We start from the raw sequence: 13,720 nt of genomic DNA on the forward strand, positions 1-13,720 counted from the left end.
AAGTGCTGCGCGGGTTACAGAGGTTTGGTTCCCGGATGATCCTCATTGCTCCGGCATGGGCCAGGAGGACGTGGTACCCAGACCTTCTCGGCTTGTCCATCTGCCCTCCACGTCAGCTTCCCTACCGAGACGATCTGCTCTCACGGGAGGGGGTGGTCAGGTTCTCCATCCAGAGGTCAGATCCCTCAACCTTCACGCTTGGCTTCTGAAAGGTTGAGGTATAAGGATTGGGACCTCCCTGAAGAAGTGATGGAGGTGTTGCTTTCGGCCAGACGGCCGGCAACAAAGTCCCTGTACCGTTGATGTTGGAGAAAGTCCTGCAACTGGTGCAGGGTTCAGAATGTGGATCCTTTTTCTTGTGACATTCCTGTAGTTGTCTTTTTTGCTTTCTTTAGCCCACAGGGGCTTGCAAGTGGGTACCATTTAAAGGTTACCTGGCAGCGCTGTCCATATTTAAGCACTCGTCTGAGGAGTGTTCTTATTTTAAAATTCCTTTAATTTCTCAGTTTTTGAAAGGGCTCACTGATGTGTTCCCCCCCCCCCCCCTTCCAGGTGCCCGGTTGGGATTTGAACCTTGTTCTAAAGTTCCTAATGGGTGCTCCATTTCAGTCTTTACATTCTTGTCCTTTGAGACTGTTAACCCTTAAAACTGTATTTTTAGTTGCGGTCACTTCCGCTCGCCGAGTGAGCTAGTTACAGGCACTTTCAGTTAAGCCACCCTTCACTGTGTTTCATAAGGACAGGGTTGTCCTTCGAGTTCCACCTAAGGTGGTGTTGGAATTTCATTTAAGCCAGAAGGTCATTCTTCTGGCATTTTATCCTCCTCCGCATCCTGGTAAGGACGAGGAGGGACTCCATAGGTTAGATCTTTGGAGAGCTTTAAGTTTCTACATTTCACGCATGTCCCGGGTCAGAGTGGACGATCAGCTCTTTCTTGGATACACTGGAAGGCTTTTGGGACAAGCTGTGACTAAGCAGACTTTGTCTAGATGGATTATCTTGGTAATTTCTGAATGTTACTGCCTGGCGGGTAAGGACCCTCCTGTAGGCTTTCGGTCCCATTCACCTAGGGGTATGGCTGCCTCTACTGCCCTGCAGAGGGTGTTCCGATTTGTAACATCTGTGATGCAGTCACTTGGGCTTCGGTCCATACTTTTGTACGTCACTACTCCCTAGATTCTGATCTGGCCTTTGGCAAGGCGGTCCTTTACTCTGCAATTTGATTGGGAATTCTAAATTTGTATATTCTAAATTATTTTCCCACCTCCTTACGTTGGTAATGCTTTGGGAGTCTGTCATAGATATGGAATACGTCGGAGGACCAAATCCCCTCGAAGAACAAGTTACTCTTACCTGGTAACGTTCTTTCGATGGGATGGTCCGACAACGTATTCCATATCGCTCCCTCCCTGCCTTCCCCGCTACAGAATTTCTTATGCGATTGCAGCCTACGTTTCGGCAAGGCTTTCTGTGCTCCTACTGGCAGAAGATTTGTGCCACACTTTCTGGGAAAAAAACTACAACTGAGGCTACGGGTGTCGTGCGTCCTACTTATAACATCCGGTGACGTCGGCTTGACGGAGGCCCTAGAGGACGGCGTATCGATGTCATCGACTCAGGACGCAGACGCCGAAAGATTTTCCGCAGCAGCACAGCTGTGGTGATTACTGTCATAGATATGGAATACGTCGTCGGACCATCCCATCGAAAGAACGTTACCAGGTAAGAGAGTAACTTGTTCTTCTGAATAGTGGAACACCGATTCAAGTAACAGTATAAACCTAAAACTACATTCAGGGTAACACACAGTTACACCAAGTAAGTAAGACATTTTGGTGTTATATACAATTAAAGTTGCTTTTCAGATCAGTGGAACATAGACTAAGGTAAGCAATAACTTTCTACACTAATTTAGGGTTGTGCCAGGCACACCAAGGTCAGCTACACCTACAGGACACTTTTTAAGAAAGGCACACAGCTATTCTAGGCAGGTAAAACCTAAGTATGGTATGACCCTAACATACCTATGAATTCTATGTCAAGACCGGAGGCTCACATTATGCTTCTCTTCCTTTATTACTCCAAATAAGGGAAAAGCTCAGCAGCAAGATATTTGTGCACCTCACATGTTAACATACTTATAATGGAGGTGCATTAAACAAATAACATATAATAAAACATTAAAGTATAAGCCACAAGTTTAGAACAGTCTCTTAATGGTTAAAACTCCATTTCCAATGATGCTCACCAATGTCATGCACTGTCTATGGCCACGTGTCTTTTGTCCTCAATGAATACCGTGTATCCCCATGAACAGTCTTGAACAAGAAATAACTTCCTCTTTCTTTGCTGCTCACAGCAAGAGATAAGTTATTTCTTGTTCAATTCTGCTTATGTTGTTGTTGAATATATTATCAGGCGATTTCCTTTTCTTATATATTGTTTATTGTAGTGGCAGTTGTCTTTGAGCGTTTCTATAGAGTTGCCTTTCTTGTCAGGCGTACTCCTTAGTCTATCGCCAACGCCAGCTGCCTCCTGCTGGCGTTGGAAGCCTTGGGAGAGACGATTGCGCGGTTCGTGTGTACCCGCTCGCAGCGTTGCTGTAATACAAATAAATGCTGCGGTGGGTACCGCTGTGTCCGCGCTGCCTTCCCAGCCCAAGGAAGTGTAATGTGGGCTTCGGGAAGGCAGTACAGTTCCCTCGTGGTGCTCGGCGCCTCTGGCGCATCACCAGGGGGAGCTCTTGCTCTCCCTGTCTGCCCTTCTTAGTGCTCCGGCACTCGCCGGAGTCTTCTGTTCGCTGCCAATTCGCACATATATAAAAAAAATAAACGAACGAGCAAGCAGACGGATACCTCCTCACATCTGCTGCTCCAGCTGAACAAGGCAACACGTTCATCAGTGTACGCTTGTGAGACAGGAGTGCAAAAAGGTACTCCTGTATAAAAAAGAGGAGGACAGGGATATATTTATATAATATTCACTATCCCTGATCACTGGGCCTTTGAGAGAAGGCAATCGGTAAGCCCATAATACATTTTTTTAAAAAGAGGAGACAATGGATAAGCTGTTTCCTAAGTTATCTCCTCAATCTGATCAAGCCTGGTCCGAGCGTGAGGAGGATTTGCATTATGTGATTGAGGTGGCTCTTGAGGAAAGCCTTAAAATGGCATTGGGATCCACTGTTGAGGACAGCATAAGAAAGGCTGTATCAGGCATGCTCCTGCCAATACAACAACGTCTAGACAACATGGTGGAGCGCATGAGAGGAGCATCTCCACCAGGGAGAAAGAAGTCCCAGAAGAGGAAACACCTTACACAAGGGGGATGTAGTCCGGCTTGCAAGAGCATAAGCTCTCTGACCCCCCCGAGCCAATTGATGCCTGCCACCACTGCTGTATCTGATGCCTTCTCAAGGCTGAAAAAAGCCTTTATGAATCGGGAAGTAACCCCTTCCCTCGAAAGACCCTCTAACCCGGAGGAGGAAAAGAGGGGAACAAGACCCTTGAGCCCGGAGGAGGACAAACGGGGCATGAAAGACTATCAGAGTGTAAAAGTATGCGAGGAGCTATCGCACTCTTCCTCAGATGAGGATTCTCAGACTTGGGATCCCAAACCCTCTGCATCGGGGCTTGAGGCAGCCCCCGTCCCCAGAGGCTCCGGTGAACAACCTCCTGAGAAGGGGATGTTCGCCCCCGAAGACTTGGTCCACCCCAGATCCTCCAACTGGGAGCCGTCAACCAGAACAGCAGACTAATACTTCATAGGCTGCGCAAGCCTCCTGATAAAGAAATCAGAGCAAAGCTACGGGCAGAATGCCCACGTCCTGAAATACCACATAAAGTGGCCTTGACTCCAGAGTTTGATGCTAAAATTATTACATTTCTAGGTAAACGGGTGAAGGATCCCAGAAAAGGCATTGATCGAGCCTGGAAATCTTGCCAGGATAAGCTTCGGGATATTACCGGTCCACTCGCAAAAATCCTAGACCTGGCAGAAGAAGCTTCTAGCTCCTCCAAACCTATTGACCCAATGATTCTCTCAGGTTGGGTCCAGAGGGCAATTTGTCTACTGGGTAACGCAAGCTGTGCTATATCCACGGAACGTAGGAAAGGCATCCTCTACAAGATCGACTCAAAGCTGACCGAGCTAGCGAACATGGAATCTGGAGCTGCCGCCCAAGGCTTACTTTTTGGAGATCCTTTCGTCAAGGAGATGGCCAATTTTGTCAGTACTTTTACTGCGCTAGACAAGGCCCAAGCCTCCATCAAGAGGGTCTTTGCATCAAAGATTTTTTCCAGGGCCGGTCGAGGTGGCTCTACCGGCCGCTATGCCTTTGACAGAAGACCTCAATACCAGAGGGAACAACGTAATACGTGGCAAGAGCTCACAGACACCTTCTTCCCGTCTAGAGGACGAGGCAGAGGACGCTCCTGGAGGAGAGTCCCCAAGAACACAACCCAACATCAGCCATCAGGTCAGTCCGATTGCGCCAGCGCTACATATACCCATTGGGGGGAGGCTAAGGCTCTTTACTCATGCTTGGGACAGCTTATCAGGGGACGCCAGGGTCAGAGAGGCAGCGCATGGCCTGCAAATAGAATTTTTCGCACAGCCCTTTCAGGCCAGTCGCCCCGCCCCCATAGTTATGTCCGACTTAGATCGGAGTGCACTGAACAGAGATTCTCGGCCTATACCCAAAGGACGCAATCCGCCCCTGCTCAGGTCCAGGCGGGTTTTTCAGCCCGATTATTTTTTTTTTTTTTTTTTTTTTTTTTCCTGGTGCGCAGGAAAGAGAAGATGATGCCTGTAATAAATCTAAGGGCGCTCTATGAGTTCATAATATACCGTCTTTTCAAGATGGAAGGCATCCACATGCTCAGGGATATCCTAAGGCCAAACGATTGGCTCATATTTCTAGATTTAAAGGGCGCCTACCTTGCAGTGCCCATTTATCAAGCACACGTAAGCTACCTAAGGTTCTTGTGGAATCTCCAAGATTGGGAGTTTACGAGCCCTCCCTTCGGGCTCTCTTCAGCACCTTGGGCCTTTACCAAGCTGTTAAGGCCAGTGGTGGCTCGGCTCAGAGAACAGGGCGTTCGACTAATAGTATACCTGGACGACATTATTATCATGGCTCAGTCTCAGGCGCTATTGCAGAAGCAAGCCAGAATGGCTATAGACCTGCTACACCGTCTCGGTTTTCTCATAAATTGGGAGAAGTCAGTTCTTTACCCTTCCAAAAACCTAGAGTTTCTGGGATTCATAGTGGACACTCAGAATGCACTGCTGCGTCTCCCAGCTGCCAAGATGCACTCCACCAAGCAGGAGATCCGCAGACTGTTAGAGGGATCTGATCTCTCTACGTGAACTGGCAAGAGTGATAGGACTGCTATCCTCTTCGATCCAAGTGATATTTCCCGGTCCACTACATTACTGAGAATTGCAAAGACTGAAAGGACAACACCTGAGACGCAGTCTCTCTTATTCTCGACGGCTCACTCTGTCTCCTTAGGCGAGAACAGAACTCATTTGGTGGCTCACACACATGGAGGCCTGGAACGGCAGAGCCATCTTCGGTTCCACTCCAGATATCGTCATCGAATCAGAGGCCAGTCGTTCTGGTTGGGGAGTGAGATGTGGTTCAGTGACCACAGGAGGGACTTGGTCTCCACAGGAGTTGGAAATTAATATAAACTGCCTAGAGCTTCTTGCAGGCTCATTCGCGTTTCGCTCCTTTGCCGGGAACAAAGTGAGCTGCTCCATCTTACTCAAGATGGACAACATCTCCGCAGTGAGATACATCAATCATCTGGGTGGCACCAAGTCACGCCCACTAGCGGAGCTAGCCAAGGAAATTTGGCATTTTTTCTTGGAGCACTGAATTTCCGTCACGGCGGAATATCTCCCGGGTCTCCGGAATGTTGTTGCGGACTAGCATTCTCGCCATTACGCCGATTCCAGCGACTGGACACTCAACAGGGAAGTTTTTCTCCGTCTGCAACAGATCTGGGGTCCAATGTTCAAGGATCTCTTTGCCTCCGCAGACGCGTTCTTGCAACTCTGGACGCAAGGGATTCACTACGCTTTTCCACCCTTTTCCATGATAGTGAGAACCCTGGCGAAGGCCCGTCAGGACCGAGCAGAGTTAGTCCTCATAGCCCAAGTTTGGACTGCTTAGAGTTGGTATCCAGTTCTTCTGGAACTTTCTATGGATTCTCCAATCCTTCTACCCCGCTCTCCAGATCTTCTAATGAATCAATGGAACCAACCTCACCTCCTGCTCCTCTCCGGGTCGCTGACGTTGGCGGCTTGGAGGATTTCAGGGCGAGATTGAGAACTCCGGGCATGTCTGTCAAAGCAGTCCCATCTCATCGAGGAGAGCTGGGCCCCTGCAACTCTCAAGAGATATTCCAATTCCCGGAGTGCCTGGAGGACCTGGTGTCAGGACAGAGGTTTTCACCCAGTTTCAGCACCTTTAGAAGAAATTCTTAATTTCTTAGCCTCTTTAGTTGAAAGATGGCTGGCGTACTGGACATTGAACGCATACCGATCTGCGATTTCTGCAGGTCACAAACTCATTCAGGGGGCCCCAGCTGGAGAGCATCACCTCGTTTGCAGATTGCTCAAAGGCGTCCGGCTTACAGTGCCGCCTCCAGCCCGTTACGACAAACTGTGGGACGTCAACAAAGTGCTCAACCTTTTTTTTGTCTTGGCCATCTAACGAGAGGCTGTCGCGTACGGCGCTCTCCGGCAAGCTTACTACCTTACTTTGTCTAGTTTCTTGCAGGAGAGTTTCGGACGTTAGAGCTCTAGACCTAGCGGGCGGGTCTTTTTCTCCAGACAGTATTGTTTTTCACATACAGAGAAGAACTAAGTGTGATTCGAGAGTGATTTCCTACCCAGCTTTCAGAGAACAACCCAAGCTTTGGTTCAATGTTTGAAAACCTATGAAAGAGTGACAGCTCCACTCAGAACCTCGCCGAACGGTCAGCTTCTTATAGCCATTCGCAAACCCCACAAGGCAGTATCATCCCCTACTTTAGCGAGCTGGGTACGCTGGACCCTAGTGCAAGCAGGGATAGATGCTCTTAATTTCGGTGCGCACTCTGTTAGAGGAGCCATGGCATCCAAAGCCTTTCAGGTGGGTGTTCGTTTAGAGGATATCATGAGGATGGTGGATTGGGCTGGAGAGTCAATATTCAAGGAATTCTACCTGAAGCCGGTAGAGCAGCACGCCTCGATTGTGGTAAGTAAGCTTTGAACTAGCATAATGTGATCCTCCGGTCTTGACATAGAATAAAGATTTTCCATAATAACTTACTAGAAAGTCTTAATTCTATTAAAGACACAGAGGCGAGCATTATCCCGCCCAGCGAAGGAAAAGGGTCGCGCATGGTTTCAGATTATTCTATTTTAACATTGCAGCAAAATATTGTTTAATGTATATTGCATGCACGGTCATATTATAATACAATCTTTTCCTTCCCACCCCGCAAGGGAACTAGGGTTAACATATTCACCAAGTAATTATACTTCTGTATTTTTCTTAAGTGTCTGCAGACAAGTCCGGTTGACCAGCTGTTCGACACTTCATTTCCTGGTTTACTGCAGTTGGGTTCTTACTTGTTTGAACGGACAGCCAAGTTCGCAGCCTCGAAAGAGGAAGTTATTTCTTGTCCAAGACTGTTTATGGGGATACACGGATATTCATTGGAGGACAAAAGACACGTGGCCATAGACATTGCATGACCTTTGGGAGCATCATGGGAAATGGATTTTTAACCATTAAGAGACTGTTCTAGACTTGTGGCTTATACTTTAATGTTTTATTATATGTTGATTATTTGTGTAATGCACCTCCATTATATGTATGTTAACATGTGAGGTGCACAAATATCTTGCTGCGGAGCTTTTCCCTTATTTGGAGTAATAAAGGAAGAGAAGCATAATGCTTGCCTCCGTGTCTTTAATAGAATTAAGACTTTCTAGTAAGTTATTGTGGAAAATCTTTATTCTAATTCATAAATTAGCAAAAATAAGTAAGACCCAACGGTGGAATCTGTTTGTATACGTAGGTACCTCCACACAGCCACCAGTGGGAGAAGGGTTTGACCCTAACAATGTAAACACAGCTACACCTACAGGACACTTTTTAAGAAAGGCACGCAGCTATTCTAGGTAGGTAAAACCTAAGTATGTAATATACTGTAGCAGTTGCTTTTCAGCTCAGTGGAACACAGACTAAGGTAAGCAATAACTATTTAACTTATTTTAGGATGGCACACAGCTATTCAAGTTAAGTAACTAACTTTGTTATACTTTTCAAGGCACAATCCTTTTCTTTTCCAGTCCTTCCCTAGTTTACTAGTCTATTGCACGGGTTCTGAGGCAGTAGAGGGACCCTAGTGGCCTAGGAGCCAGTTGTAGGCAGGGTGAGATGGGGTTCAGTTGCAGGGAAAGTCAGAGTTCCTGAGGAAGTCTCTTTAAACAGATAAGTATTTCACTTTAGAGTTAGGACTCTCAATCACAAGAAACACCCCAAAGTTATTCGGAAAGCGCACAGGCTTAAGGTAAGTAAATACTCAAGCCAGCCCAGTACCTCCTCACAGTAGAAGAGTTTGCAGCGGGTGAGACTTCAGGATCTGCAGGCAAAAACCTGGTCAATGAATTCCTTATCATGAAGACTGAAGACAGGACACTGGAGGGGATTTTGCTTGCAGGGATCAATGGGGAAGGCTCCAGGCAAGAGTTTCTTCACAGCTACATGCAGCTCTGTGGTTTTTGCACCCTTTTCAGGAACCAGGAGAAAACTAAATTTCGCCTGTGTGATTCTCATCTCTAAGCTGGTCCAGCACTCTGGTGAGGGGACTTCAAGGACTTAAATCGTGTTTCTGGAAAACCAGTAGGAGTGCACCAAAGTTTCAACTCGTTTTGGAATTTGGAAGACCATGCACCGCACAAGGGCTCGAGGTCCCAGGGTATTGGGTTATTGCAGCCCCGCAATGTTGCAGCATGATGTGGGATTGCTCAAATTGTAGGTCTTCTTGAGTCTAGTGGATCTCACCAGGCTCTGGGTCATCATTCTGGGACCACCAGGTCGATTGGAAGGAAGGGTAACAGCAGGCCCCGGATACACAGCAGGTTCTCTGGTTGCAGGAAATCGATATAGCCGTATTTCCTTCATCTTCCTTTGTTTTCAGCTCCAGTGGTCGACTTGTCAGCTGCTTCCATGTTCAGATTCTTTAACCGGAACTACAGCATAACTTCTGCAATCTCTCCCTGCATTTTACAGAAAGGGGTGGTCTGGCTTTCCAATCACGACAGGCAGCCCCCCATTGAGACTGGGCTCCTTTCAGGCAAAGTGAAATACAGGGCTGCCGACTTTTGGACTCTGCCTCGCTTCCTGCATTCTCCGACACTCTGGAGCCTGGGCGGGGAATGTAAAAGATTCCTGCAGAAGACCAAACTTCCACTGCAATCATTCCCGCCTAGAATGGCAGCAGAAGACCTCAAACAGCTAGCACAAAAGAAATGGCAAAAAAGGAGCCTACCATTTTAGAAAAATGATTGCTCTTCTGTGCGTTACTGAGGCTGAATTAACAGCTTGCGTGTAATGAAGACTAAAGTCATATAAGTAGTTACACTGCCACCAGCCATTCAAGGAAACTTGCAATTGTAACAAAATGTCAGCAAGTAAGCAAGGGGATACCTTGTATCCCCCCAGCACTCCACATAAAGTGGGGTGTGCTGGCTCACTTTATAAAATGTAAAGGGGGATGAAAATCCCTCTTTACTACTTGGGAACTGAAGTACATGAAAGAGAAATTAACAGGGGAGCCCATAGGTGCAACCCAGCCTAAGCCCAAAAGTTGTAGGAAACTATAACTTCAACCGTACACTATGTATGGACAGACATAACAAGGTCACCCATAAAAAGAGTAAAATACTATGCGAGAGGGGAAAAAGGTTCCCCTTCACCTACAGACAAGGTAAAATAGTTACCTAGTCAAAGCCAAAAGTTCTGGTGTTGACATAGGTCAGGAAGATTTATCATTGACATGAAAATCTTACCGAACACGAATATATTCAATTCTTGTAAAGCCACACACACATGTACTTATTGTTTATTATAAGTAGAAATACCAAAATAAATATTAAAATGTCTTCTTGCATGAAACCTCAGGCGTTTGTATTGCCCTTGTGGTTCGTAAGACATTTTACAAACACATTTTACTCACTCTTGCAGATGTTTGATTGGATTACGCATAACAAAGGTCTGTTTTTGACTAGTTATACAGAGATTGGCACCAGTCATCCCCATGCTTTGGAACTTCAGACGCAACACAGCCACTTTGCTATGAATTGTATGGTAAGTTATACCTGTACACTGCTATATAATTTACAAAACTGCCTTTTCTGATGCAAAAATGATGCTTCTGGGAGTGTATAAAGTTTGATGTTTGACAGTATTATTGCAGTGGCTAGTTTTTCATTGTTTCGGGTGGGCACTAGGACCCTCTTCTAGAGGCCACAAGGTCTTGAGTGCAGTCTAATTTGGATTTTGATCTGCAACTAAGAGGCTGAGTGTGATCCTGGAGTTTGGTCTTGGCAGCACAAAAGACTCAATGGCACCAATGACTGACGTATTACTCTGATGTAACTGTTATGTTGACATGCACCGATACCACCCAGGGGCAGTCTCCACACGCTCCCGTGGCTCTTTAAGAAAGTGGACGGGGTTGGTTAGTCAGGGATACGATGGGATAGCTCCAGAACCAGGAGAAACTGGCATCTGTGTGTGTTGGGTTGTAGATAGGTTGTTTGCGTGCCCTGGCTTGTTGCATCTGTAAGAGTGAGGCCCAAAGCCTGGGTTATTTGTTGTATGTGAATGTCTGTTATGTTGGGTGTGTGTTTGTGTGTTTTGTGTGTAAATGGGCTGGTATTTAAGGTTGCGGTTCAGCTCACTGGCTTGTGCATCCGTAAGGGTTAGGCCCAGTGCCTGGGTTGTTAGTTGTATGTGGATATCTGCTGCCTCATCATGAGTTTGGCGGTAATCCTTAAATGCGTCGGTAATGCTATTACAGCTGTATTTAAGGCTCTGCCAAATCACAGGATTGGCAGATTTACCCCCAGCTCTGAGCGGGGGCAAATCCACCACGATTTTGCCAATTTCCGGCGCTATTACCGCCGGAGGAAATGGCGCCGAACATTCCCCATTGGGCCCAATGGGGAAGGGGAAATTCCCGAATGGGCCCAATGGGGAATGGGGACTTACCGTTCCACCAAACCCGTGATCCGGCATGAATATCGCTGGGGGGTTTGGTGGTAGGACTAATAGCCCCGGCGATATTACCGCCAGGGTAAGCGCCCAACTCGTGATGAGGCCCTTGGTGTGTGTGCGTGTGTTTTTGTTTAGGTGTACATTGGCTGGTGTTTAAGGTTATGGGTGTGCACCCTGGCTTGTTGTGTTCGGAAGGGGTAGGGTCCAGTGCCTGGCAGTGCAGTCGTATGCGAGTGTTAGTTATGTTGGGTTTGTGTGTAGTTTGAATAGCCCATTATATGATATTTATTTATATCGTGCCCATACACAAGTGTTTCAGGGCGTGACGAGGCAAGGGAGGGGTACAGGGGAGCAAACAAAACAGTGATCTTACTAGCACCAGTGACATTGAGAATGTGCTAGTGCAGGGGGGAGGGAGGGAGGGAGGAAGGAAGTGCAAGGCGACTGGGAGCAGTGGAAAGTGCTGAACAAGTGAACAGGTAGTGCGGCCATCAGTTTGCAAGTGCAAGAATAAGACGCAGACAGAGGGTGTCTGTTAAGTGCCGGAAAGGGACTGTAGGGTTGCAAATACATACCCAAGTGCAAGGGTTGCCAGGGGGCAGTGCAGGTGTGCGGCTGGATGGGCTGAGGTCTGACCCGAAATCAGAGGGTAGCCAGGTGCCTGGTGCCGAAACAGACAGAAATCAGCAGGGGAGAGGAAGAGAGAAGGCAGAAGTAAAGAAGAGGGTCTTGAGGTGCTTGGAACCGAAAATGGCTGTCCTCAAGTTTCAGAGAGGCAGGGAGGATGTTCTAGAAGGAGGCCTCAGCCAAGGAAAGAGATCTACCCCCAACTCGTTGCTTGGAGAAGCGACTCACCCTGAGGGAGTTGGAGGTGGAGGAGTGACGAGCTAGAGTAGGAAGGCATTTCCGAAGGGAGAGTTGAAGGTATTGCAGTCCCAGGCCCCAAAAGGCCTTGTGGACAATGCAAAGGGTCTTGAACTTGATCCTTGTAGCCACTGGGAGCCAGTGAAGAGATTTCAGGGCTGGAGAGATACGATCCTTGGGCTTGAGGCCAAGGACAAGTCTTGCAGTCCGGTTCTGGATGAGTTGCAGAGGGCAGAGAGTAGAGGCAGGCAGATTTAGGAAGAGGCTGTTGCAGTATTCCAGCCTAGAGAGAACCAGAGCTCTGGAGACAATGAGCTTCTGGGGGTAGGTGAGGGAAGGGAGAATACCCAGAGGAGGTGCAGCTGATGGTTTGACTTTTTAGACACGTTAGAGATGTGAAGAGAAAATGAAAGGGTGGAGTCGAAGATGACCCTGAAGTTCTTAGCCTCACAGGTGGGCACAGGGAGAGGGCCAAGGGAGGCCGTCCAGAGAGGGACATGAAAGGAAGTTACAGGAGTGCTGATGAGGAGGATCTCTGTCTTACTGGCATTAAGGCAGAGGTCATTGACGGCACACCACTCCTGGATTGCAGAAAGACAGTCGGAGATGAGAGAGAAGTGGTGGCAGAGGGGAGCCTGAAAACTAGCTGTGTGTCATCCGCATAGCATGGAAAATTGGAGCACAGAGCAGCAATGAGGTGGGCAAGGGGTGCCAGGTATTGGTCGAAGAGCCAGGCAGAGAGGTTAGACCCCTTGGGAACACCACACGTGGAGAGTGAGATGGAGGAAAGGAAGGACCCAAGTTGGACTTGGGAGGGTCAGTTGGAGAGGAAGGAGGTCAGCCAGGCCAGGGCCTGATCAGTGATGCCCAGATTATCACGGAGGCGGTTGAGCAGGATGGCATTGTTGATCATATCGAAGGCAGAAGAGCGATTGAGTAGCATGTGGACAGAAGTGAGATTAGTATCAAGGTTGGAGAGCAGGTTTTCACGGATGTTCAGGAGAGCATTTTCCGTGCTTCTGGTTGCTCTGAAACCAAACTGATGGTCATGGAGACAACCAACTGAATCATTGTGGCGAATAAGCTGGGAGATGGCCAGCTTTTCCCGGAGTTTGCCCAGGAAAGGAGTGATAGAGATATAGAGATTGGGTGATAGTTGGCCGGGCAGGAGGGGTCGGCAGTGGGTTTCTTTAGAAGAGGGTGCACAAGAGTGCTTCTGAGGGGAGGGGAAGGCTCCAGAGAAGTGGTTGCAGAAGTCAGCAAGGGGAGGGGCGAATGTAGTACAAAGGACGTGTAGGAAGGGAGCAGGAGTGGGCTAGTTAGTACAAGTTTTTCTCGGTTGCTAATCTCCACGATTCTAAGTGTGATGCACGGCTAATCTTTACAATTCTATGTAAATGTGCAGCATGGCTAATCGTCACAATGCTACCTAAATGTGACGCATGGCTATTCGTCCGAATTCTATCTTATAGCTAGGTAGAACAGTAACAGTTTGAGAAGATTCTTGCCAAAAGATAGGTTGAAAACATTGAGAGGTGACGAGAAAGTAAGATCCACTCAACAAGAAAGCTG

General features: G+C 47.7%; 1 protein-coding gene across 1 annotated transcript in view; it reads left to right on the forward strand.

Annotated features, from left to right (window-relative positions):
• TRIO (trio Rho guanine nucleotide exchange factor) overlaps positions 1-13,720 on the forward strand; it is a 3,834,156-nt gene that overhangs the window by 521,726 nt on the left and 3,298,710 nt on the right. Inside the window, exon 6 of the mRNA XM_069613780.1 lies at positions 10,250-10,372. Coding sequence (XP_069469881.1) covers positions 10,250-10,372 — 123 coding nt within the window. The remainder of the gene's footprint in view (positions 1-10,249; positions 10,373-13,720) is intronic.

The sequence above is a fragment of the Ambystoma mexicanum genome, chromosome 5p (assembly GCF_040938575.1).
Source record: "Ambystoma mexicanum isolate Mex_15411 chromosome 5p, UKY_AmexF1_1, whole genome shotgun sequence".
Classification (NCBI taxonomy): domain Eukaryota; kingdom Metazoa; phylum Chordata; class Amphibia; order Caudata; family Ambystomatidae; genus Ambystoma; species Ambystoma mexicanum.